The 25,432-nt window shown below is 41.4% G+C and overlaps 1 protein-coding gene across 3 annotated transcripts in view; it reads right to left on the reverse strand.

The window, feature by feature from the left end:
- Positions 1 to 1,562: 1,562 nt before the first annotated feature.
- Positions 1,563 to 25,432, reverse strand: part of net1 (neuroepithelial cell transforming 1) — a 34,725-nt gene continuing 10,855 nt past the window's right edge. For 2 of the 3 annotated variants that reach the window (XM_044343426.1, XM_044343427.1), the window contains exons 3-11: positions 17,691 to 17,753; positions 5,850 to 5,957; positions 5,552 to 5,716; positions 4,955 to 5,017; positions 4,544 to 4,717; positions 4,180 to 4,437; positions 3,901 to 4,071; positions 3,465 to 3,651; positions 1,563 to 3,356 (exon numbers count right to left, since the gene is read on the reverse strand). In XM_044343426.1, the coding sequence (XP_044199361.1) occupies positions 2,908 to 3,356; positions 3,465 to 3,651; positions 3,901 to 4,071; positions 4,180 to 4,437; positions 4,544 to 4,717; positions 4,955 to 5,017; positions 5,552 to 5,716; positions 5,850 to 5,957; positions 17,691 to 17,753 (1,638 nt within the window). In that variant the 3' untranslated portion in view covers positions 1,563 to 2,907. Of the gene's footprint in view, positions 3,357 to 3,464; positions 3,652 to 3,900; positions 4,072 to 4,179; positions 4,438 to 4,543; positions 4,718 to 4,954; positions 5,018 to 5,551; positions 5,717 to 5,849; positions 5,958 to 8,818; positions 9,150 to 17,690; positions 17,754 to 25,432 lie in introns of those variants that run through there. The other variant, XM_044343428.1, reaches the window with a different exon arrangement.

The raw sequence follows: 25,432 nt of genomic DNA on the forward strand, positions 1-25,432 counted from the left end.
TACCTCCAAATAAAGTGGTTTAGATAATCTGGCTAAACTATTGTTTTGTTTACAACCTGTCTGATCATCTGACTGCTCTCTGGACGTTGTAACAATGTTACTGTGTTCCCAGATCTTAGGAGTTACTTTGTTGCATACTATGTTATCAGTTCAAGAATAAGACCTAAGATGTAATTAACTAGAATTATACTTCAATCAGCATTGAGAGTCCTTAAAGTCCTTGCAGTTGATTTACAATTTGCTTATGAAGACTTGAGTTTTGACTTGCCCTTATGCATTTAACAACTGAGGTCAAAGGTCATGACAAGGATATGGCTTTAAAATTAGCTAAAACAATGCCCATAAATACCATTAAATGACATACAGTATGATGACTTCTATACTATAATCAGGAGTGTTTTAATACATTCACTCAGCTTCTCTGCTTACAGTCACTGCTATTTGCCTTTCGTCACAGGCCCAGAGACTTAACAGCATCCATTTCACTAACTACAACGCTGGTACATGTTCAACTTCCATTGAAGTAAATGGGCGAGTGTGTGGAGAGCATGAGCGAATGTTTGGAGAATGCTCTCAGTTTCTCAGAGGCAGACATGAGGCCATTACTTAATAAAATTGCAAGCAGCGTCTGGGTTTTGCCAAGCAGACAAATTAAAAAGAAAGAAAATCTTCTTGGGTCCAACAAAGACTTAATATCACACATTTAAACAGCTCACAGTGACAACTGAAATGAAGCCATCTGTCTTGTGATAACTTTACCCATCTTGCATCATTACCACTACAGACCAGTATAAACCAAGCAGCCCTTTCAGCCTTAAATCCTTTAAACCCAATCTGTTTGTTAAAAAGTTCGAAAGGTTCTTGTGGACCATTTGTCAGGTCTTCCAAATGGAAAGCACGGACCTCAAAGGGAGAAAAACAGAGGTGTCTCCTCCTATGAACACTGTCAACAAATAAGTTCTCTCAAACAGGGACCAGGCAGGGATGTCACAGTTTTAAAAAGAAAATCTTGACTAATTCCTACACTGGAAATGTTTTCCTTGGCACTTACATGGAACTGACTGTTTAGTTAAGAGTTAAGCAGTCATAAATCAATTGGCATCTCCTTCTTCTGCCTTCATGTGGGGTAGTTTTCAGTGTTAGGTGAGTCACACAACCTAACACAAACACAGTTGTGTTTATTTCAAAATCGCTTAAAGGAATAATTCAACATATTGTGAAATGTGCTTATTTGTTTTCTTGCTGAGATTTAGAAGATTCATACCACTCTCATGTCTGTTCATTAAATATGAAGCTACAGCCAGGAGGCTGGAAACAAGAGGAAACAGCTAGCCTGACTTTGTCAAAGGTAATAAAGTATGCCTAGCTCAATAATCAACACATTGCATATGTATTTCTATACAAAAACCAAAGCGTAAAAAAGACGAGTTGTGGTTTTACCACAAACCAGCAAACTACTAGCATACAGATGTGAGTGGTATTGATCTTCCTATCTAAGTCCCAAAATGTTGAACTAATGCTTTAAGTTGGAGTGATGATGAATTAAGACATGAAACCAAAAGTTCAGATGCAAATCTTACACAGATCTTTATTGTTCTTTTAATTACATACAGTTCACGGCAAGTAAATTGCCCCTTTCTCTTCTTTTTTTCCATCTTTCAACACAAGTCTTGACATACACATACAGAAACCTTCTTTTTCTTCTTCTCCCTTCCCCTACGTACTTTCTCCATATATTAACATTCACGTGATTTTTACCGTCTATCATCCATCTATGAGCAAGATATCACATCAACTTATACAGAAAGTTGATGGAGTTAAACATCTTGCATTGACCATCTTTTTCAGTTCCAAAACATAACTTTATCCATCTTTTCTCTTTTCTCTTTAGCCTTCACACAACATTCTTGTTTCCATTGACCAGTCCTTTACATGTTTAACTGTCCCGTCCCTCAGGACAGGTAAATACATCCTGCTGCCTCTACTGGTGCGAGCAGTGTCCACAACTAAAGCTCCATGCAAGATGCTACACTGAAAAGTGATGTTTCACTCTGAAGAGTCAGCTTTTTTTAAAAAAAAAAAAACCAACATGGCTCAGTTCAAAATTTTGTTTCAAAACAAAACTCTTCATCGCTTCTGTGACATGATTTTGACATCCAATGATTTATTACTCCACAGAGATGTCTTTGTTCTAGCAGCGAGAAGCTAAAATCTCAACTGTGATTGGACTTAAATTAATGCCTCTGACTGCAGTTTAATGCAAAAATATAAAGTAGTGGCCGGGTCCTAACATCTGTCATTCAAGGAATGTATAAAAATAAGACATGTCTTCTGATTAATTTAAAAATCAGATTTTTACAGAAAAATTTGTATCTTTGTGTAGTACATCTTTAATTTTTTGGGAATTCTCTTCCTTTCTTCCCTCCTTTACATGCCTAAAATTTCAAATAACTTCACCTAAAAGCTAAAACAGTGCTGCTTTATGATACCTAAAAAAATACTACAATAAAATTTAGAATATAAAAATGTAAAACTTTCATTACCTCCCCTCTAAAATAATGCTTAAATATCAAATTAATAGTAAACAGGATTGGATGCACCACCTCGATCTTTAAAAACACACATAACACACAGACTAATGAGTGAAATGTGTTTGCTTCTCGCTATGCTTCCCTTTTTAGAGCCGTTGAAGCTGTGCACTTCTCTCCAGAATACTGTCTCTCTGTGGATGCACTTGGATGGAGGGGTAAGGTAAATAGCTGCCGAAGTGGACAGTAACACAGAACACTGTTGTAATAATACGCACACACGCAGACACACATAAATACAAGTCCCACGCTTCTCCGTGTTTGTATGTACAAAAAAAAAAAGTCCGCTCAGGAGTCCATATTCTCCTTATATCTCACTTCACACCATTGTCTCTTTTCTCTTCCCTAATGAACACAGAGACTTCTTGTCCTTTTTGGTTTTGTGTGATGTGGGCGAAGAGAGCGGCGATGACGAAGATGACGATGTCGTCGACAAAGATGAGGAGCTGGAAGAAGGGGACGTTGTGGTGGGGCTGGGGTTAGAGTTGGTGCACGGCGAGCTGGGGGCAGACTGAGAGGTCGGCTGCGGGCAGTTCTCGTCCGCTTCCTCCATGTGGACGATGGCGGAGGCGGAGGAAGGGCGGCGCTTGGAGCGAGCGTCTGCCGCAGGCGGGCTGGGCGTGGAGGGCTCGCTGAGGGGCCGGTGGACGGAGATGGCGCTACGGAGGCAGTTGAGCCACTGCTGCTTGTGGAAAACGTCGTTGACCTGCAGCGTGTGGGACTGTGCCTGGCTCGGGTCTTGGGAACGCACGCGGAAAATGTTCTTGGCTGCGGAGGAAATGGAAAAAAGAAATGTTAGCCATTTGATACATTTGATATAACACACACTAGATTCCTGCATGTCAGAAATATTTTGACGTTAGACACACGCCGTACCTTTGTCTGCGTTGCTGAAGGCGCCTCTGAAGGAGCCGCCCATTCTGACGTCTCCATCCTGCAGGTCCTCCAACACCAGATCCTCCACAGGGATCGGTTGCCGGTAAACCTGGAAACACTGGCGCTCGTTCCTGGTGACGGGCCGGGTCAGGACCAGCAGCTCAGTGAACAGGAACACATGCAGTTTCTGAAAGGACACAAAGAAACAAAAACTATTAAAACCAGAGCACTGATAAAAAGTTTCATCTTCAACCACCAACAATAAGTTTTCTGGAAGGCTTGTTTGCTTTTATCTGAGTTCATACTCTGTAGTTAAATCATCGGTTGGGGGTGTTACAGCCTGATTGCCTTATATGGGGTGTGAAGCATGTGTTGATGTGTGAAGAGGCAGCCAAAGGAACAATGTGTTGATGAGGACAGAGTGTGTTCTGCTCACCGTGCCGCTCTTGTTGCGTAGCTCCCCGTGACACAGCAGGCTCTTGCACTGCTCGATGTGAGGGTCTTTCTGCCTGTCATCCAGATACTCCAGCTTGTCGATGTAGTACTGGCATTCAGACTCTCCTTTCTTCATGTTGATGTCTGACAGAACGCCCTGAATGATGGTGATCTGAATGCACAAAGGATCAAATTATTAATCAGCCAGGTTTTAAGGTAACAGATCTAAAGATAATGCTGGTTCTTGTGTTAAACATATTGCTGTGTGTCCTCCACTTACCGCTTCTTCCAGGCTGGCAGCGTCTGGATGCTCTGCTGGAGTGTGTCTCAGTATCTCTTTGAGCAGCAGCGGGTACTTGACCAGGCGGGAGCGTGGGATGTCCAGAAAGCTCCAGAGGTCCAGCTTCCTGCTGAAGGGCGATTCCAGGCAGCGCTGCAGGAAGTCTTGCACCCGCCGGTCCTGCTTCTTCTGGTCCAGCAGTGCCTTGGCTGCCAGCTGGTTGCTGCAGTACTCCTTGTAAGCATTCAGCCTGGGCAGCTGCAAGAGAGGAGGGACACTTTGAGTACTTCTGCTTTCCTTACTTGAAACCCAGAGTTTTAACAGAATCTCAAAGGAACTGGTGACTTGGTGAAATGATGCTTACCCAGCTTACGACAATCTGACCGATCTGGCCCACAGTTCCATCTGACCCTGTAGCTTTGGAGAGCTGGGCCAGTAGGTCCTCATGAAGAGGGATGTAGGCATCCAGGTTGCCGAAGATGTGAGTCAGCTCCTCCTCTGACATAATGGAGAGCTTCAGCATCGGGTCATGGTACGCCTGTGAACGGGAGAAGAGCCAAAACTGTCAAATAACAACCTCCCAGCAGACCAAGAGAGAGAATTCTAAGAATAGCTCAGTGAGCAGCTTTAGGGGTACAAAAGAAAGATAAAGGAACCATTTCTTTTCTTCTTTTTATAGTTCCTGGCTTGACTGTGTGGAAGGCCTGCCAGACTTTGATTTAATCTATTTGCTTTATATGTACTCCCTTTGCCTTAGAGGTTTAAAAGTACAAACCTTGCGTGCAAGCTGGAGGTCCTCAATCAGGTCCTGCTCTCCACGAGACAGCTCAAATATGGCCTGAAGAAGGGGAGGAGGAGGCACAGAAAGATACTTTTTAGCAAAACACATGAATCTGGATGTCATTGCATTGTTACAATCCAATACCCATTAAATCTCTAACTACAATGGTGCCAAGTGACTTAGGTCAACTTTGAAATCTCTCTGGTTGCTTTCTCCTTCTCGCTCTTCGTGTTTAAAATAGTACAGAGTTTATGGCTTCTGACAGTTGGCTAAGATGTCTGACATATACAGGGCAAGTGGGAAGGTAGGACAAAGGAGCACTAGTGTGTTGGCTTGTCAGTTATATGTGAGCTTACGCAGACTGGGAAATGAGTCCTGGATGGCTTTTAGTCTCATTTAGACTATTTGACACAAATACTGCAGGGATATGTGAAACTAGTCTGGAGGACAGGTAGACCACTGCTGTCTGGATTTTTAAACTAGGTCACACTCATTTGTTTACTACCACACTTTCCCCTGGGTATCCTAACTGTGCTCGACCCTTTGCTCGCCATATATACAGTATTTTCATGTCTCAGTGCTGATTCTCACCTCCTGCCGCTTGATCTCTTTGGTGGAGAAGGTTCCCTTCTGGTGGACATCTAGTGTCTCTGACCACAGCGTACTGTTCCTCCTTTTAGGCGGTGTGGGGGCCGCCGCCTTGCTGCAAGGCTTCTGGGGCACGCCCGGCGACTTGCCATCGCCCCGGAAGGAGGCCTGCAGATGGCAAAGAGGAAGCCCAAGATGTCAGACATGTTGCAATCAGAAGAGCTTAGTGCAACATGCAGGATAGAAAAGATTGAGCTACCCCATCCCTCAAGGAGTTTTTCTGGGATGTCGCAGGGCTTACCTGGATGGTTTGGCCGAAGCGCCGGACGGCCCCATTCTTCACCGGAGAAATGAGGTTGGCTAGCGACGTCACCCTGCCGAGAGGACGGACACGCTTGTTGCTGGGTTCCTAAAAAAGAAAGATGAAAAAAATGGAAGGAAAGGTTAGTTTCATGTCAAAGAAAAGTCATTAACACAGAACGAAACGATCAGTAATGCCAATTGTGAGATTCTAACAGAGACCTAAGCAGTAAGTCCAGATGCTCCCTTGTGACTTCCTTGTGATAAAACACATCAAGTCAAGTCATAAATCCTCATTATTGACTCCACTCCCTGCTTTGGGGTGAGGAAATAGGAGTAACTGGAGCTGAGGTTGAGCTGCAGGCAGACATAGTGGCGGACCAGCAGACAGACAGAGATACTGCCGAGGCTCGGCAGGGATGAGGAGGAGGAAGCAGCTCCAGCAGCTGTTGGCTCCATCATGTGAAGAGTCTTGAGCCAGGCCAGCCCACTGAGCACAAAGACCCTTTCTGGCTGCTGGTCTGGAGGAGAAGGGGGCCTGGAGGAATGCCAGGAATGCACGAGACCCTGCTCTCAGCTGTTCAACACCCCTCCCCGCACACACTCTGCTACTATCTGGCCAGCTACAACTCCACTCGAGAGTGTATCTGTCCCATCACTCAAACAGTGTGAGATAAATACTTCCTGATTGCTGCTGCTCTTTAACTGCTTTTCCCGGAGAGACAAAGCAGTATGGGACAGTGTGGCAGTGTGTCAGGACATTTCAGTAAAACAGACCACCTTGGTGAGTCGGGGAAAGGAGCAGCAGTCGTAAATAGACAGTGAATCTGTCCTCTCTTGAGTGTTTACACAGTGTGGCGTCGCAGGGGGTGTTCATGGCTGCGAGTCGAGACAGGCTTTTCAACAGGCCTTGCGTGAGAGCAGCGCTACACCTGGCCCAGGTGACCCCCCTCCTCACCCAGCCCTGAGGCTGGGAGAAAGGAGAGAGCTGCTTGGCCTCGTGCCAACAACAACAGGCAGCAAGAATCAAAGAGCTGAAGATCTGAGGTAATGATTTCAGCCCGCAGAGCCTCTTTAAAAACATGACAGGATGAGACAGCAACAGCCATAATTAGTATCTCCAAAGTTTGCACTCCCCACAAAACTTCTTGCATTTTTAAGAACTTCACACTAATGAGGGCTTGCTTGCTGAAATGGAGGACTGCGCTGCTAAAAGCTGCTTGTATTTTCTCCTGACTCAGGCCAAATGGGATTTTGCCTTGGCTCAGCGAATCTGGGAAACAGAGCAGCCATTGAGGCTCCAGGCCCTGCGGACACAGCTGTGGAACAGATCGGTTCAGTCTGGTGTGGCCTGAGAGCTGCTGTGGCTGTGGCCGAGTCATGGTCTGCTGTGGTCAGGGTCTCAAACATTGGACCAGGACAGCCAGACATCCTTGAGAACTTAGCAAGCCCTCTAGTGGTGGTGTCAGCAAAGAGACGCCACATGTCAACTGTGATTTACGTGTCAGTCTGTGGGTGCTAGACTTGCCTTATTCTAATTTGTGACCTTTAACTATCTGTAGACAATGGAAATAAAGTAAAACACTGAAAGTTTGGGGAGGGTGGGTGGGTCCCAAAGTCAATATTAGAAAAGCGTGTTAGCCATTATGCCCTTCCTGTCCTTTGGGGACCGGCCCAAGAATAACAAAAGACCACTAGTCCCACTCTTTGTGTATCAGCTGTAAAGTGAAACAGTGCAGACAGACGGGGAAAGTTGCTATTCCTGGCAGTTTGACCCTGGCTCACTTCAGGAAACCAGACTGATCCGGGGTTTGTGCTGCTGCTATGGATAACTATCATCAGTGGAACAATGACCCATTGGAACACCTTTGCACATTTCCAACACACATACAGTACATGTGCACTGCGCTCCTAAAACTCTTAACCTAAGATTACAACTTTATAAATATTAGAAGGTTTTTAAGCTTCCTTCTTGTGCTTTCTCTTTGATGTAAACTCGAGTGTGCGGTGAATCTTTTCTCCAGATGTGTCCCTGCTATTACAGCACAGCTTGAGCTGATAGGATAGAACAGAACAGCCAGACCGCAAATGAAAGAGTTGAGGTCATCAGTAAGTCTGCACATGGGGAAAAAAAGACTAAGAGTGTCTCACTTGTGAAATTCTAAGGAAAGAGGACTCATTTCATGAATTGTCCCTTGACTTCTCCTTTACCAAGTAGTTTACTGTCAATGAAACCACATCTTCCCGAAATCTCTTCCAAAACAGAACCACGCAAGCCTCAAAAGGGGAAGGAAGGGGCTGAAGTAGTGACTTTTATCAGAACAGAGAGCACACCTGGCTTTCAACACCCGTGTCCCTTTAATTGTGTTTGCAGCTGAAGGAATGCTCTCAGGCTGCTGAGCTGGATTTGCATCAAAGTAAACCTGATGTAACTTCAAAAGTCAGAGGTCAAAAGCAAAGTATTCCTAGAGGGGACTGAACCTCAAGGATGCAAGGTTATGAGAGTTAACCCCCTGCTGCTTCACTGTTTGAGGTACTTTGAGTATACTGACTGCTCCATATCCCACCAAGGCTGAGCTGCCTGCTGAGATGCATATTTAAGAACAGACAGGGAATACACAACAGCTGAAGGGGGTCTGTTCACTGTTTATAACTACATAGGTGCAGTGTAATCCAATGATTAACTTTTCCAGGTTACATTGCATTTCAAACATTGTCCTAAGTGCCTAGTACAAAGTTCAAAAGTCTCATCTCACAGGCATGGGGTAATTGAAAGCACACATACGTGAACACATGCAGTTTGCTCAACCGAGATAACAACAGGGTTAGGCGCTGATTCACTCACAGTCTGACATATAACACAAAGATATGACTTCTGGTCAAACATTTACTGAAAGACGCAGGTAGCAGTTAAATGAACCATAAATATCTCCCACCACCACCATCATTATTATTATTTTTGCCTCTCACCTCTGAATCTTTGTTGGCTTGGTTCTGGTAGTCTATCACTTGCAGAGTCCGTTTGATAGGCACCAAGCTACCCAGTTCATCGTAAGCCACCATAGCTTTCAGTAAAAACACAATATCCTTTTTTTTAATCCTGGCGAGTCAGCTCCAAGTAATCCACATCAGAGAAAAAAAGTAAGTCGATGAAAATCAAGAGTTGTGTGAGAGTAAAAAAAAAACCCTAAATAAAATAAATACACCTTCCCCCTTTTCTTCTTTTTCTTCTTTTTCTTCCCTAGTGGGACGGGGCTGTCTGAGAGCTCCCCTCACACATACACTTTCTAAACTTTGGTCTGAGGTGGACTGAGGGAGGGATGGCTTTATACCGGGAGGAGAGACAGGGGAGGAGCAAGTCTCTGCTCAACCCTAGTGGCTGCAGATGAGACGGGATCGGGTTTACTTGGAAGTAAGGAGAAGCTACCCGCAAGCTTTGTTGATCCATCCACTCCGAGTAAAAACAGTAGTGAGAATTTTTAAGATCACAAGCGAGTTTAGGGGAAATGGATTTTCCATAAACAGCTCTGATGTGGGCAAATGAAAACTGCAAGAAAACTGAACCTTGTTGAACATGATATGGGTTCTCTCACTGAACTTAGTTCAGGTGTTCAGTAAAGCAGGATCAACAAAGAGATTTGAGGTTTATACAAATGCTGATATTTGAGTGAAACAAATATTCTGATAACAGTTCATAAAAAGATTTTTCTATAAACATTATACATTATGTGCTCAATTATTGGTAATGATCCCTCACATTTAGTAAAGAGTTTATACAGGATGAATGATATTCTGCAGTAGAACAATTAATTTTACTATCAAATGACAGTAACAACAAATGTAAGACTTTTTGAACAGTAAGCTTACTTGGTGATCATTTAATATAGTAAAAATTAGAGCGGAACAATTAATCAGTTAATAGTTTATCAAGCAAAAGTGACATAACATATTTTTGGTTAAGATATTTATATACAGCAGTTTATTTCAGTATATCTGCTAAGATACACAAATAGAGATATTTATGTGAGAAAAAGCTATTGAAACATCGATCAGGCTGGTTATTAAAATGTATGCTATAAACAGGGAATAGATAGTTAAACTTTACTTCCTAGTTAGACTGATTCAAATAGAACTGCAATGAAAGAAAAGCAGTATAAACAGCTTTATTCCACTATACTACATAACTGACCAATAAGGAGCATGATAGTCGTGATGACCTGAAAGATAAATGCTCCAAGTAAAATCGGATGCTTCAGTCAAACATTATTTACTGAAACTACAATGATTATGCACAGTCAATGTTGCACCACTAAAAGGCTTGTTTTGTTTCAACTTCCATCCAGTTTGATATCCGGTACTAAAATGTTTCAAACTCAAATCTGATTAATATACTTTAAATCAATAAACTACAAAGTAATTATGACTCGTTCACTTAATGTTAGCTAACTACTCAAAGCAGGCTCTGCTCTATGGAGTAATCCTTTCTGCTCTTTGCTTTAAACAGAGCTCTTATCAGTCTCATCAGCTGAAGTGGGGGAGGTGATCAATTAGAATATCAATAGCGGGGGGGACTGACACACTCAGCCAGATGTTTAAACTGAAACCTGTATATTCAATAGTATTGGGGGGTAGGGTGCGACTACCACCCGTATGTTGATTGGTCTAATAGAGTGAAAAAAGGCAACATGTTCACCGGTTTCAGTAAAGACAAAAGACTCATCTGCAGCCACGATCAAACCTGTGGCTCCTTTCCAATCATGTGTGCACACCCACAGGGGAGAGTGAACCCAACATGCAGATGCACACAGCCGAGAAGGAAGAAAGACAACCACACCTGAAGCCACAAATTCTACACACCAGCTGGTGCACAAATGCACAGCAAAAAGTAGAGGTGTTAAGTCTGATGGAGCGGCTGAGGTGCTGCAAAGCAGGGCAGGGTGTCACAGTGTGAGTGTGTGTTTGGGGCAAATGGGTGAGCATGTTGCATTGTCTACTTCATCCTCCTGGGTCAACATGGAGGCGTGAAACAGAACACCATCTTCATGCTGTTGCTGTGCATGTGTGTGTGTGTGTGTGTGTGTGTGTGACAAAACACAGATGCTGATGGAAGTGGATAGTGGTTGACGCCTTGTTCTTTGGGTTTGTTTACAGAGAAGTTGGGAGGGCTCATCTTCTGCAGACCAACAGGACGCAGGGTCTGCATGACATCACCCATAAACATATGGAATAACGGATCGAGGGACTCAAGCATTCAGAACAACAAAGGGTCTGGAGTGAAAAAGTACGTAGACTGAGTCGTCAGAGAGGGTCTAGTAAAAAATGAATCTGTCTGTCTGTGTGTAGTCTATGCGTGCCTTCAGAAGACACTGTGTGCAGTCCTGCTGTTACTCACTCTGTATGTGGAGACCTGGGGCTGAATCAGCTGTATGTCTGGCCATGGCACTATAAAAACTAAGCACAACAAGGCTAGGCGTGCCTGGCCTCTTCGCCTCTAGTCACAATGCTGTGCAGCAGCTGGAGTGCAGCCGTGATTTACACTCCAAAACACACTTACACGCCAGTCTGTGCTCCGACTGGTGGAGTGAGATGAGTAATGCCATGCGCGGAGGAGGTTCACCGCTGTCTAACCCATGCCGTGCCAGGGAACGACTGAGCCCTGAGGCCTGAGGGGTTGAGCTCAACTTAACCTCCACATCAGCAGTAGTGAGTACAGGACGTTCAACCTAATTACAGTTCTGAGGGAAGTCATGAAGCAAGAGGAGAGACACCGTTCAGTGCTGTCTTAAAACAACAAGTGGCCCAGTGGAGACAATGCTGCCCTCTGCTGATGGAAGTCAGCAGGAGCAGAAAGGAGAGAAGGGTGCTGGACTGAACATTTTAAATCATATATGTAGAATTAATGTGGAAATGTACAGACAGACAAATCAAAGCACAATCCACCATGTAGTGTGTTAATAAGGTCTCCAGAGCAACTTCAATGCTCCCTGTTCTGCAGACTCTCCAAATCTCTTGAACTCTACTGGAGAGATGAATAGCATTCTTCCAAAAGACATTCCCTCATTTGGTGTTTTGATGGAGGTGGGGAATGTTGTCAAAAGCTCTTTTCAGACATGGAGTATATAACATTGCTGGCTTCATCTATCTGTTTAAGTGATGGCTTTTTGTCATTCAGGCATAGGTGTCAGTTACATAAACGTCCGTTGGCTTTATTCAGACATGACAATGCTGGAGCACCTGGTGTGTGAGAGGAAGCCTTGCTGCTGCTGGAGAACAGCAGCGAGTTTAAAAGTTATGAAGTAAGGGTGTCTTCTGTTCTCTCACAGGCTTCATTAATGATGGATTTGTAATCTTTTAACCTTGTGCTGTTGTAGCCTTTGTGCTAATCTGACAGGATTCAACAGAAATGTCACTATATCTGACCTAGAATGATTGCTGTGGTGACCTTTATGTAAAAGTGATTTGGCATGTCTGAAAGGGACTATTGGGTTGAATTGGGTTTAGATCTAGTGACTGTGAAGGCCACAGCACATGATTCACATCATGTTCATAATCAAACAATTCCATCAGCCCTTATGTCCCGTGTGGAAACATCTGCATTTGTTATGTTCCTGTGGCTTGAATGTAAGAGGAAAAGGTTTTGATACTTATCAACAGGGAATCTCTTAGGAAATGTTCTTTGTCCATTAATTTAAAAGAAAAGTCCCAGTTTAGGCTGTGATTGAGAAATCTTAAGTATCATTAATTTAGGAAGATTCTCTTCTGAAGGCTGGGAAACATAAATACCTCCACTCCTCCGTATCTACAATTCAATAAAGATAAAGAGACACAGATGATGTAGACAGTGAGCTAATCACACAACAGCCTGTAGACACAATGAAAACCATAGTTCTCAAACCACACCAACATCCTGAGATGTGGGTTACTCAGTGTTTTTTTTTCTTCTAGTTTTGGTTTGTCAGTGTTCACACCCAGAGCAGACCTGGTTGCTACCAAACACAACATGGTAACTAAGACTCACAGTGAAACAAGCCAATGCTCTGTAGAGGGACGAACTGATATACTGATAGAGTGTCAGCTGGCAGATGGACAAATACAAGACCTGCCATTTACCAGGTTAATATTAAGTAATTGATAATGAATCAATGCCGAGATGATAAGTGTGTGTGGGAATATACTTTTTTTCTTTGGAATAAAGATAATTCATTGTTCTGTAGTTATAGCACAGGAGTGACAGAACAGCACTATAGTGTAAAAGGAGACCTTAGCAAAAAGTTGCCAGCAGATGATACGTATATGTATATTTTCATCTGTATGTATTCTTACAGCGTTAACATGCAGTGTTTCCAGTAAAAGGAAAGTGGAAAAAGGTTTCATTTTCTATCAGATTTTCAAGGAATTTTGACTCCAGTTATTTCTCAGGTGATGAAACTCAAAACATTAAGTTCTTATTGTGACAACATTCTTCCTCCCAGTAATTCACACTTGATCTGAGGGCAGGACCAGGCCTGAAGCAGGAAGGGTGAAGCCTGTATTAATCCCCTGTGTGGGGGCTGGACAGTTGAGTAAGACCAGTTGGCAGGTAGAGGCTCTGAAGGTATGAAGAGTTGGGAGATATGACCACAAGGTGTGAGGCGTCACAAATTTGTCAGAGATTTTCACATACACTCATACTGTGGTAGCTGTTTCTCAAGGTGTTACCTCTAGGTGTATGAAGCTAGTGTGGGTAGTGCTGCATATCAATGTGTTGGACTGCTTTATGGCAATACTGGAATTTTATGATTTTTGCATCAATGTAACAAAGCACATTAATCTGTAATGCATTTAATTAGCTGGATTAGCCAAAAATGAAAAAGATGCCTGTCTGGTTATTTCATCTAAAAATAGTTTCTCAATGAATTTCTTTCAGAGAATGTACTATACCACAATATAGGTACATTGATATGGTGATATCAAGTTACATCCAACAAGAGAAGATTTTAATCATATTGCCCACTCCTGTGTTAATGTGCAAATATCTCACAATTTTAGCAAGTGAACCTCTGACCAAGTCTGACCAATAAATAATGTAAGTACTAACATGAGCAGTTTTTGTTTTGTTTTGTGTTTAAATCTCAAAAGGTCATTTCTGATAGGGACAATCTCAAAACTTACCTTCTTCATTTATCACAATTAAGGGTTGTAACGGTACATGTATTTGTCTCAAACTGTTTAAAATTACTGTTGACTTTCCTCATACACCCTATTTTGCTCTGTATTCTAGCATGTGCTAAGCATACATTTCAAAGAGCCAGTTCTAGCCAAAAAGCTTACGTAGTGGCACAGCTGTAGTATTTTAGTGGAACCAAGTCTGGATATTCCCTGGAAGTATTAAGCTTGTAAGTTTGTTGCTTTCCAGTAAGTTACAATGACAGTGGCCTGATTGGACCAATGTGTGCTGTGTGCCAACATTGTTGAAAGAACGTTAAAAGGAAACACAATAAATTGGAATGTTGGAATTTTATTAACTTTATATTTGAGAATATGAAGGTTAGAGTCTTGCATATGGTAGATTACAGACATATTGACATTTGTGAGTTACTTCTTCTCGTCCATGTGCCAATGTTTGAGTGTTGTAAATTTTACATTTAAGTATTAGGGTATTCAAGGAGATGCCATTTAACATTCACGTTTTTTAAAATAAATGACAAAAATTTTACTTTTTGCATTTCTTTTTTGCACAAATTTACCTATGAACCTTAATCATGTAGTGCTGCACAAAACTGATATATCACCAAACAAGCTTCTTTCTCAGACTATTGTACTTGTAACTGTGTTCACTAAACTCCATTTGGAGTCAGAGCCAAAGGGAAGCCGTATTTCAGCAGCCATTTGGTTAACAAGGGATTTCTACAACAAATGCTTCAGTATGTGGAACAGTGTGTAGGGATTAGACTGCACTGGAAGCGGCTCAATTAGAAAAGAAAATAAAGTCAGAGCGAAGCACTGATTTGAATCAAGGAGTGGCCCCCGGGACTCTCTACAACACTGTTTCAGCTTTGTTTAGCTAAATCAGAGCAACCGATCCAACTGGTTACAGAAGTTCAGGCTGTGTGTCTCTGCTAATCCGTCTCATGTGGGTGCAGGACAAAAAACAGTCTGCATGGAGACAGAGTGGATAGAGAGAGAGGCTGTGTTTGTAAAGTGTTTGGTTGATTGGTGCCATCCTCAATACGAGATGAGTTTCAGACCTAAATATTTCTGTGGAAGTACAAGGTAAAAAGACTGACATCCATATTTGGAAAACCTACATGGCTGGGAGAAATGTGTGTGAAGCTGAAAGGTGTTCAGTTATGATGACATCATACTACGCTGCAATAACACTGATGTATTTGTGTGCATGTACCGTAGGTGTGCTCATTGAACACCCACACATTGTACCACCAAATGAGGTATGTTTTCCAACCCGGCCAGTCTTGCCTGTCGTATCTCGAAATCGAAGAACCTGCTTTGGCATAACTAACAGCAGACCACGACAAGCTCTTTACTAAACAAACTCAGGCTTTATCTAGATGTCTTTCAGTGATAAGTTTAGTCATTTTGATGACATAGACTTCAGACATATGGCCCACAGTTTTCAATTATGTGCTGTCTTGGTTACTATCGAATGTTTTTTAACACAATAAACACGAATGACATAAGACAAACCTACGCTGGGATTGAGATGACGCTAATGTGTAAACCCTGTAGGAACATTTAGAGCACCAGGAATCTAAAGGTGGAACACTGGTCATGTTGACATTTTGGATCAATCTGCTCTTTACATGTGAAAACCACTTCCATTCACACCGGTGTCTTCAGATTGTTTTTCAAAAATTCTATATTAGTGCAACATCAAAACTATAAAAATAGTCATATCTCTTATTCTTTTTATCTCTTTTAGTCAAAAAATAACATTGTTTGCTACAGCCGACATCTAGTAAGTAGTGGGACTGTTCTGTCTCCTCCTACCAGTGTTGCCAGGTGTAATCAATAAATGTACAATAATGTTGACATGTTATAGTGTTTCCATCAGAGTGAAATGGTACAGTGCTGATTTGGAACCAGCCTGATTATTCAACGTACATCAGCTATAATAATGATGTAACAGAGCTGTTTCACAGCTTTGGTTTGGTGTCAAACTGGTTTGTTTTGTTATCCTAAAGATTTGTTTGGTTTATGGTACAAAAGTGCTGAACCTGTTTTCTTACACAATGGGATGCATATTCTGTCCTGAAACCTGCAAAAAACCAACCCCACTGGCTTGGAGCCGGAGCACCTTACAGTCAACATGGTAAACTCATGGATGTATTATGAACTGCAGAACAGATTCATATATGTTGCAAATGGTCCTGGGCACACAGTCTGGATTTGAATAGTTTGTCCTGAAATACAAAGTTTTTCTATCATTTTTTGGTTTTTGGCACAAACACTCCCTCCTACTCTCCAGAAGCACATTTGTCCGATGTGCCACCTCAGTGATACAGAAAATTTGTTTTATTTTGTTTTCTATTGTCTTCTTCACAGGGAACTTTGTGATACTATATTTAGAAAGATAAAAGCAGAAACTGATTTTACAAATCTGGAAGATACACTGAGACTGAGTTGAAACATCTAACTTAGCTGGATACTTGGAGAAAGCTTGAATGATGTGAAAAAAGCCCTTAAATTAAGATTAACTTTAGACGTGTTATTTTCATTATTTGAAAGTAGATAGAAATACATATAATGTTGTAATTGATGGGGTTTGATGGGGTTTGTTTTTGTTTTGTATATGTGTTACATATGCATATATTATATCTTGTCTATCTATTATATCTGTCTTGTAATCCCATGTGGGATGGAGCAAACGAGATCAAAACTAACATACTAACCCCATGTTCACTTATATTGTTGTTCAGTATAATAAAACAAATACTGCAACTATCAGTAGTAGAAGTGATTTGATCCCAACTCAAATAAAAAATATATATACTGTATATATCTAATAAATAGATTGACAATTAAAATAGTTAGTTTGCATTTCATTTGATTTTGTGATTAATTATACTAAATGTAAACGAGTAAGTGTGATTAAAAAGTAATAAGTTTGCAGATAAGGCATATTGTGCAGTACTGTTTCCATAGCAGACTTTTTAACAGTAGCAGAGATGTATTGGAAGCTAGTTAGCTAGTTAGCTCCACAGCATAGACAAATGCACAAATAAAACCAAAATACACCACATTAAAACTGGTTAAACTTATTATCATTATTATTATTAGTTGGCCGATAGACTGAATTAATGAGGCCACATTATCTGGTCTTCTCTTTATGCTTCTCAGCAAAGCAACTGTTTTATTGCCTCTTATTTTCAGGTCTATTAACATGTTATGCTATAAAAAGCATGAATTAGTCTCAATTTCTGTTGTGACGCTTTTATTTTATTGTGTTTTTAATCCCAGTAGCACTTGGTTGACTTTTTTTTTTTATGTTATAAAAATGAACGTGTGTTAAGTTACTCTGTGTGTGGTCTGTAAGAGAAAGGAGGAGATATGTGGACACATTTCATTGGTTCTCTAAGCCGGGTCTACGGACCACCTGGGGTCTCTAAAGTAAAACAAGAAAACGTTTGATTTCTTTAAGAACTTGTGATTGTCACTTCACCTACAGTACTGTTACACAACAGCCCCATAACTAACATCAGAGAGGGAGTGTTTGTCAAATTCTTACAAAATGTTTGTGTATGAACAATACATTACAACACAATGCACTATAAGTCCCGCTTTTTATACAGTATAACTTGTGGTGAGTATTTCTGAAAGCTTGATGTCTGATCATCTGTTTTACCTTGAAATCAAAACTGCAGAGGCTGACTGCATCACTGTCATCCTTGTCCCTGCGCTTCCGCTTCTGTGGAAAGATGAATAAGCAGGATATGAGCTGATTCAACATTATTCAACTTAACATTAACTTATTCAACATGCATCACTGGAACAAATCATCAAACATTCTTATGAAGCAGAGTAAGAGGGGTCCTGGAATTCACACTAAATATACACTTATTTATTTATCTTAGACTGAAATGCTCATGATCTAATATGCATTTCTCTGGATATTTCTGATTGTATACATATGAAATCAACCAACATGTAGTATCTTTGCTTTGTGCTGTAGTACACATCCTTGTCTGGGTGCCATGACAAGACTAACATGCAGAGAAATTTACAGCCACCCCATTCCAAGCTCCTACTTCAGGCCAATTATGCTCATTGCCCTGCAGCTCTATTGTAAAGCTACAATAGACACTGCTGGAGGTCCTGCAGGGAACAGGAAAGGGTTAATTAGACAGCAGGACACTTTAACACCTGCATGTGGACTGTCAGGGAGAGTCAGTTAGCAGGTGAGAACAGTAGTCTGGCCTGTTGGGACTGCGGGTTGTAAAAGCCCTCAGGAGCAGTGGTGGCCTCTGGGACCCCACGGGGGCTCCGTCATTGCGGTCCATTAACCATGGAGGCCAGACTGCTTCTGACTGGACACAAAGGACATCAAGACCTTATTGACCAGCGAGGTGAAGAGGGCCAAAATGGACACGTAATGGTCAGGGGTGGCTGCTGACGAATGACTGAGCTGTGTGTTTGTTTGTGTTGAAGCGGGGTGGTGGTGGTGGTATGGGGTATTTCCTCTCTGGACGGCTAACCTGTTTGTTTTCCCACGTCCGTAAAAATTTAGGAATTAACTAGTCGACAATTTCACACACCTTCAAATACGTTCCCCTGCGTGCATTTCGGATGGTGTTGTGACTGATTGTTAGCATTAACACAGCGATGAATAGCGTGGTTTGTTCAAAGTTGGTTGCATCTCAATAGGAGGCTGCAAATAACAAAAGATTGTGTAATTCACTTCTGTTCAGCAGACTTTCATTCAGTGCCACAGCTGAGTGAGACAGCAGTTTCACTGTTGATTTGAAAGCTAGCGACAAACAGACAACTTAACGGTCACTGAAATGAGCACGATATTAACCAAAGTGATATATCAGTTATCACCACTATTAAGTGTTCTAGAGTGTTCTTCAAAAACACTTTAAACAAAGGTGAAAACACTGTGATTACACCAGTTATTCAGCTACTATCATAGTCTGTCAGCTCATATCAAATAGTTTAAAACATTCTTTCTATGCATAACATAGTTTGAATATTTCCATTTGAACTGACCACTTACAATAAGTCTTGTCCAAATCTTGTTATTCCCAACAAAATAAACTTCTTAGTCATTACATGTGATTAATAAATGACTGGTTTCATTGTTCATGAATATAATCATAATGTTACACAACATTCTGTTTAAATTAGTGACTCACTGTATTTTTTTTGTCCACAAAGAGGTTTTTTTTCCCCACTGCACTGATCATCAATTTGACCATTTACCCAAATTTTTCCATTAGGGGGTGAGCAACATGAATAAAATCAACAGAAAATGTGTCATGGATACACTATGTACTGTATGGACCACAAGGAGCAGGATTCACACACTGCTGTCCAGTTTACAGGGCAGCTTTAATGTCAAATACCAATAATAATCTGACCAATAATTCAAATTTTGGTACTTAAAAAAAAAAGTTTATACTGCTACAGTCTAGATACAATCCAGTATATCAAGTCAGTGAAGTTCGGCACCAAGGCCTGCTCTAGGTACGCATTTTGTTTTTCCAAGTGTACCAGCTCTTGGCAGAACATCAACTTTTCAAACATTGCTGATTGCACAATATTTGTGTGTGTGCAGGAGTTATAAATGTGAGAAGAATAACAGCCAGACTAGGTTATCTAAATGCTTGACTCTGGATAAGAAGACTAAGAAAAGCCTGAATTATGATGGTGGGTACGGATCAGCAGGTCAGCTGAAGTCAGCAGCTTATTGTTCGCTGAGTGTGCGTGCTACGTGTGAATGCTCCCTCCAAGTTAAATATTGCCTTTAGCACGGGTCTTAAACATGTGATAAAAACGACACGAGCGTAATCTCTGTGCAAAAACAGACAGTGAGGAAGAGAGGAGAAAATTAGCCGTCCTGTTCCTGCCACCTTTGGAAATCCCTCCGTCAGCAGCTTGCAGATGGAATAACACGCTCCAAGCAGCGACTTGTTCAGACGGCGGGCTGGGTTCAACGTAAATATTCTGACTCAACAAACACGGCCCCCCCCTCCCCTCCCCCCCCTCTCTGCTCATTACACACAGAGACTAAGGCTATACAAACTGTTGTGACCTGGGCAGGGTTACTTTGTTACTCATCTGGGAGGCGGCTGACAGATTTGTATGTTACATAAAAGGAACGATGATGTGCACGGACGACAGACGCACAAAGAAACAGACATGATGTACAGCCGCAACCGCTACACACAAATTTCAACACTTTAAGACGCAGACAATGAGGGGTTTGCTTTTATGTCCTCAGATACCAACTTGCAGATGGAGGTTTGCTCTTCTGCTTACCACAATTCAAACAATACGACAGTTTCGTATTACCATGACATCATGGGTTGAATGTTCAAAGAAAAATCTGCTAAACTGCTCATTGTAAACCGGGCCTGGATCAGGCCTAGCAGCCAAACTAGCCTAGAAATGTTTCACTCCAGACAGCTTGAGTGCTAGATGAATGGGAAGATAAATATTTACTGATGATTTACAGAAGAGAAGAAAGATAGACAGAGAGACAAATTTGTGTCTACAAATCGAATTTAAACATTCAAAAGAGTTTTGTGATGCTTTTTCTGCCAGAGAGTGTGTCGAGTTAAACCGAGAGAGGCAAAGATGTATGTTTTTTGAGTGGGGTGGAGGTATAGCCACAAGCCCCACCCCCACCCGTCATTGTTCTGTTTCATCTCAGTCACATGTAAATGGCAGTAAAACCATGAGGCGGTCTGCTGACAGAGGAGTACACATACACATAGACCTGTACAAAGGCCAGGCCTATAGTAGAAATGCAATGTAAACAACACTCAATGCTAGACATGCTAGCAAGAGAGAACTGTAGCCTGACGCAGAGAGATTTACCAAAAACAGCGCATGGCTGTTCGGGTAAAAAGATGAATGGATTAACTTTTGCTGCAATGCGATGCTCTGACAACTGAGAACATACAGCACCGGCAAATCAAATATGTGAGAACAAGCAGCCCTGGTTTAGCCCTTACTTTGTAACAGGGTATTTCTACTGTTTCCATTGCAGTCATGGAAATGGAGGATAAAGTGATTGCTCTTATGATAACTCTCCGGATTTGTAAAATCCTTCCTCATAGTATCATAAGCTTTAAAACAAGCTGCCCTGTGACTGAAACTGCCATTGCTAGATTGTATCTCATATCTGTGACCTGTAGCAACACCCACAACAATATAGCCCCCCCCCTTTCTTTAACACAATGCCGCTTTCTGTCTTGAACGACAGCTCAATCAATTAGTTGATTGGCAGAACATTAATTGGCAACTATTTTAATAACAGATTAATTCAAATAAAAGTCCTTGCTGAGAAAGAATGATCAAAATGTCACTGGCTCCAGCTTCAAACGTGAATACTTGCTGGTTTTCTTAGTCTTCTGTGATACTAAACTAAATATATTTGTATAATTTATTTATTTTAGACTTTTGCTCAGAAAAAACAAGCTATTTGAGTGTTTCAACTTGAGCTCTGGGAAACTGGGGTGAACATTTTTCACCATTTTCAGATATTTTATAGAAAATAATCAACAGATTAATGGATAATGGAAATAATCATTACTTGCAGTCTCAGTCTGAGCTCCAGCTTTATTCAAAATTCAAACAACTGTTCTAACATGGAAAAAATGTAATGATTTGTTTCCTTGTACCCCAGTGGAGTCCGTGCCCAAAATACACTAGGTTTGCAAAATGTACACAAAATGGAAGAAACTAGTGAGCCATGCTGAATGGATGATAATGACCCCAAACAATCTGAGAAGTAATGTAAGAAAGCCTTTTTGGATTTGACAACACAGTTGAAAAATCGTGTACAAAAGGTAAGTCATGCAGTACACTGATTCTGTAAAAAGCAACTGCCTTACAGTTACATTAGCTAACTAACCTAAAAGCTCAGAGAAAGCACCAAACAATAGCTATTCTACAACCTACAGATGAGGGACAAATGAAAGAAAAAACCTGAATAAAAAAGTAGAGAAACATATCAAATACAGATACTTCCGTGCACCAGGGCTCACTGAATGGTTTGGTGAGTATGAAAATGATGTAAATAAAATGCTCAGGCCTTTACAGTCTCCAGACCTCAACCCTGTTGAACACCTACGGGGGATTTTGGACCAGAGTGTAAGACAAAGCTCTCCACCACCATCTCCATAAGACCAAATAATATAATATAAAGTTCACTACGTGTCCTGTTGTTATGTCTGGCTATGTTTGTTTTTCTTTCTATCTGCTGTACTCAGGTCTCTCTTGCAAAAGAGATCTGGATCTCAATGAGATCACCTGATTAAATGAAGGTTGTATATATAAATGAGGGAATATCTTGGGGAGAAATGGTGTTCATTCCTCCAATGTAGGTCCAAAGACTTGGCAAGGAGCATTGAAGCTGTTCTGGACGCTTGTGGTGACTTGACTCCATACTAAGACACCTCATGTTGGTGTCTCCTTTAATTTGTCACCTATTTTAGCATTAAACTACATGGGTTTCATTTGAATACATTCAAACAAATTGTTTAGTTTTAATTTGTCCAAACTTTTTTTTTTTTAAGTGAAATCCCTAACCACCACAGTGACAAAGGGAAGTGAGGAACTGCAGGTATCCTGGGATCAAACTTCTATAATCCATTTATGTGGCTGCAAACCGCATGTGTTAAACATGTGGATGTTATAAAAAAAATGAGATAACTGATCAGATATGGTCACTGACTGCAGCATTACAACATACATTTATGATGTCCTGTCAGAACCTAGTAAATCACAGAGAGCTAAAACAGGCAAAATTTCATTTTAGCTAACACGTGTTATCAACTATTAAAAGGCATGAATCCAAGATGCCGAACAGCTGCAGAGCAACATCAGAGTGCCATGTATCTGCAGTTGGACTGGATTCTCTCATTGAAATGGATGAACATCCACTGGAGAACAACACCTTGGATTCATTAGGTGTTATCAAGGGTTCAGTGATATAAATCCCGCTCTTTGTGGAATGCTGAGGAATCTTCAGACAGTCAGCCTTTAAAGTAGTCAATCTTGGTTTGAATATAAATTGCAGCTGATATGGACAAGGCCTTCCCACAACAATTATCAATGTTTGTGTGAAAAAACCCGACGCGACTCAACAGCTGACAGCCGCATTAAATCACATCATCTGATAAAAGCTGGAATGCTGCTTATCAGACGGGCCACTCTTGAAGCTGACATCTCTGGCCGCCCGAACTTGTTGCTTGAAGAAGACAGAAAGCTCAGAATCTGACTCTCGCTGTTGTTAATTACCTTCACATTCCACCAAATGCCAGTCTGGTTTGATGTGCTCCATCTTGGCATTGGGCTGGAAACCTGATTCACATTCTCGCCATGACAAAAAACCCCTCGAGGCCTCGTGCTTGATGCAGTCTGAGAGGATGCACCAAGCGCTCGGGGAATGCTCGCCTCGCCTGCTTCCAAGGTTCGCCTGGGGGCCAACACACCCCCACCTATACCTGGCCCTGCCCCAGCCAGGGGAGAAAAAAAAATCCCCCCTAGCCACTTCAAAGCCCAAAGACCTGGCTAAACTTTATTCAAAGACTTGGCAAAACCTTCAAGCTTAAAGTGGCAAGGTTGAGATAAGAGGGCCAATGAGACAGAGACACTTCCAGGATTCTTTTATCGCTTGCCTTTTGGTAGATTTATAAATGACAGATAAAATGGGGGAGAGTAAATTGAAAGGGAGAGCTAACGAGTTCCATGTGTTTTTGGTGGATGAGCTAATCGTACCATGTCTGCGAATCAAAGGCAGCAGGCTGGCACGAGATAAAGAGCAGTTGGACTTCTCTCTCTGTAACAGCGCTTTTATTCCTCCTCTTCTGCTGCTTTCAGATGAACGATGGATTGTGTTTCAGGCGGCTGTAAACCCTGGAATGCCCACACGCTCGTCATTCTGTTCGCTGTCTAATCTGTTCGCTCTTTTCTGTTTTTAATCAGCTCGTCTCATTTCAGGCTGACTGTAAACCACAAGAAGGCCAGTCAATAAGGAACAGCAGCGGTTTGTAGGCCATTATGTTCCTCGAGTGGGGGGGAGGGGGGGGGGATAAGAAATCGGAGCAGGCTGGATTTTCTTTATCCAGCATTTGGTCTCTGGCTACATGAATAGGCCTTGGTTCAGCCTTGAGGGAGCTGCTTAACAACAGTCATCACAGTCCCTGAGCGAGGTATTAGATGGAGATACCGACCGATGCTGAGACACGAGACAAACGAGAAAGCTGGTCTGGAATGTGAAGCGAGTTTTATAGATCTGACTCCACTGAAAGCACTTGAAATCCAAGGTATGAGGATCAAGGCTGGTGACTGCTATGAAGGCCAGATCCAGATCTTAAGAAGTCCTTGTGAAACGAGGCCAAGATTTTGAGCAGGTACAGCTCATAACAAGACAATAACTTTCAAACTAGAGCCGCACTAGCAACAATATAATCATAGATCACGTCACAATAACTAAACATGCTGCCCACAGTACAGTCAACCTTGTGTCAAGAGTCTGGTGCTGGTAGACGCTCCTTTGTGCCAACAACCATCAGACTGATTATTGCAACTTTTCAGTTCTACTTGAAATATGCACAAAGGACATGCAATAGAAACTTTCTTTTGTACTTTTGAACCATATTAAGACTCAATTGCGCATGTATTAGGCTGTGACTATGATACCTAGAGCTGAAACTACTGAAATATTAATCAGTTAGTCTATAGTCAGAAAGTTAATTGCCAACTATTTTGATAATTAATTGTTTAAGTCATTTATTATAGCATAAATGCCACAGATCCATTGATTCCAGCGTCTTAATTGTGAAAATGTGTTACTTTTCTTTGTCATATGTGATAGTTAACTGAACATCTCTGGGTTTTATAATGTTAGTCAGAAGAAACAAGCAATTTGAGGACATCACTTTGGGCTTTAGGAAAGTATGATGATTATTTTTCACTGTTTTCTAATAAAAATACTGACTAATAAAGTGAATATGATGTCAGAGTTACATTTCATGTTGTATTTTTTCTTTTCTTTCTTATATTTTTCTTGTTTTCTGTATATACTTTGCATTTTCTCTCCTTTCATTTTTTCCTTTTTCTTTTTTCCTTCATACACATAAACACATCCATGCATTTGGTATGACCACACACTCAGTCACCTGTAATTAGAAGATAATATGTCAACCACATTGTTACATAAACTATTTTTCTTGCAAACATATGCATACCTAAACCACTATAATAGTCCTGTAATAGCCCCGGTATGTTCACTGACACCTGAAAGCCCCCCAACACTTGGTTTCAAATCATCAGTATTTCTGTATAACATTAAATATTCATGACTACAACTATTGAGGTTAAAGTGTTAAAGTTTGGAAAAAAGACAAAACATTC

This window comes from Thunnus albacares, chromosome 23, assembly GCF_914725855.1.
Source record: "Thunnus albacares chromosome 23, fThuAlb1.1, whole genome shotgun sequence".
Lineage (NCBI taxonomy): Eukaryota > Metazoa > Chordata > Actinopteri > Scombriformes > Scombridae > Thunnus > Thunnus albacares.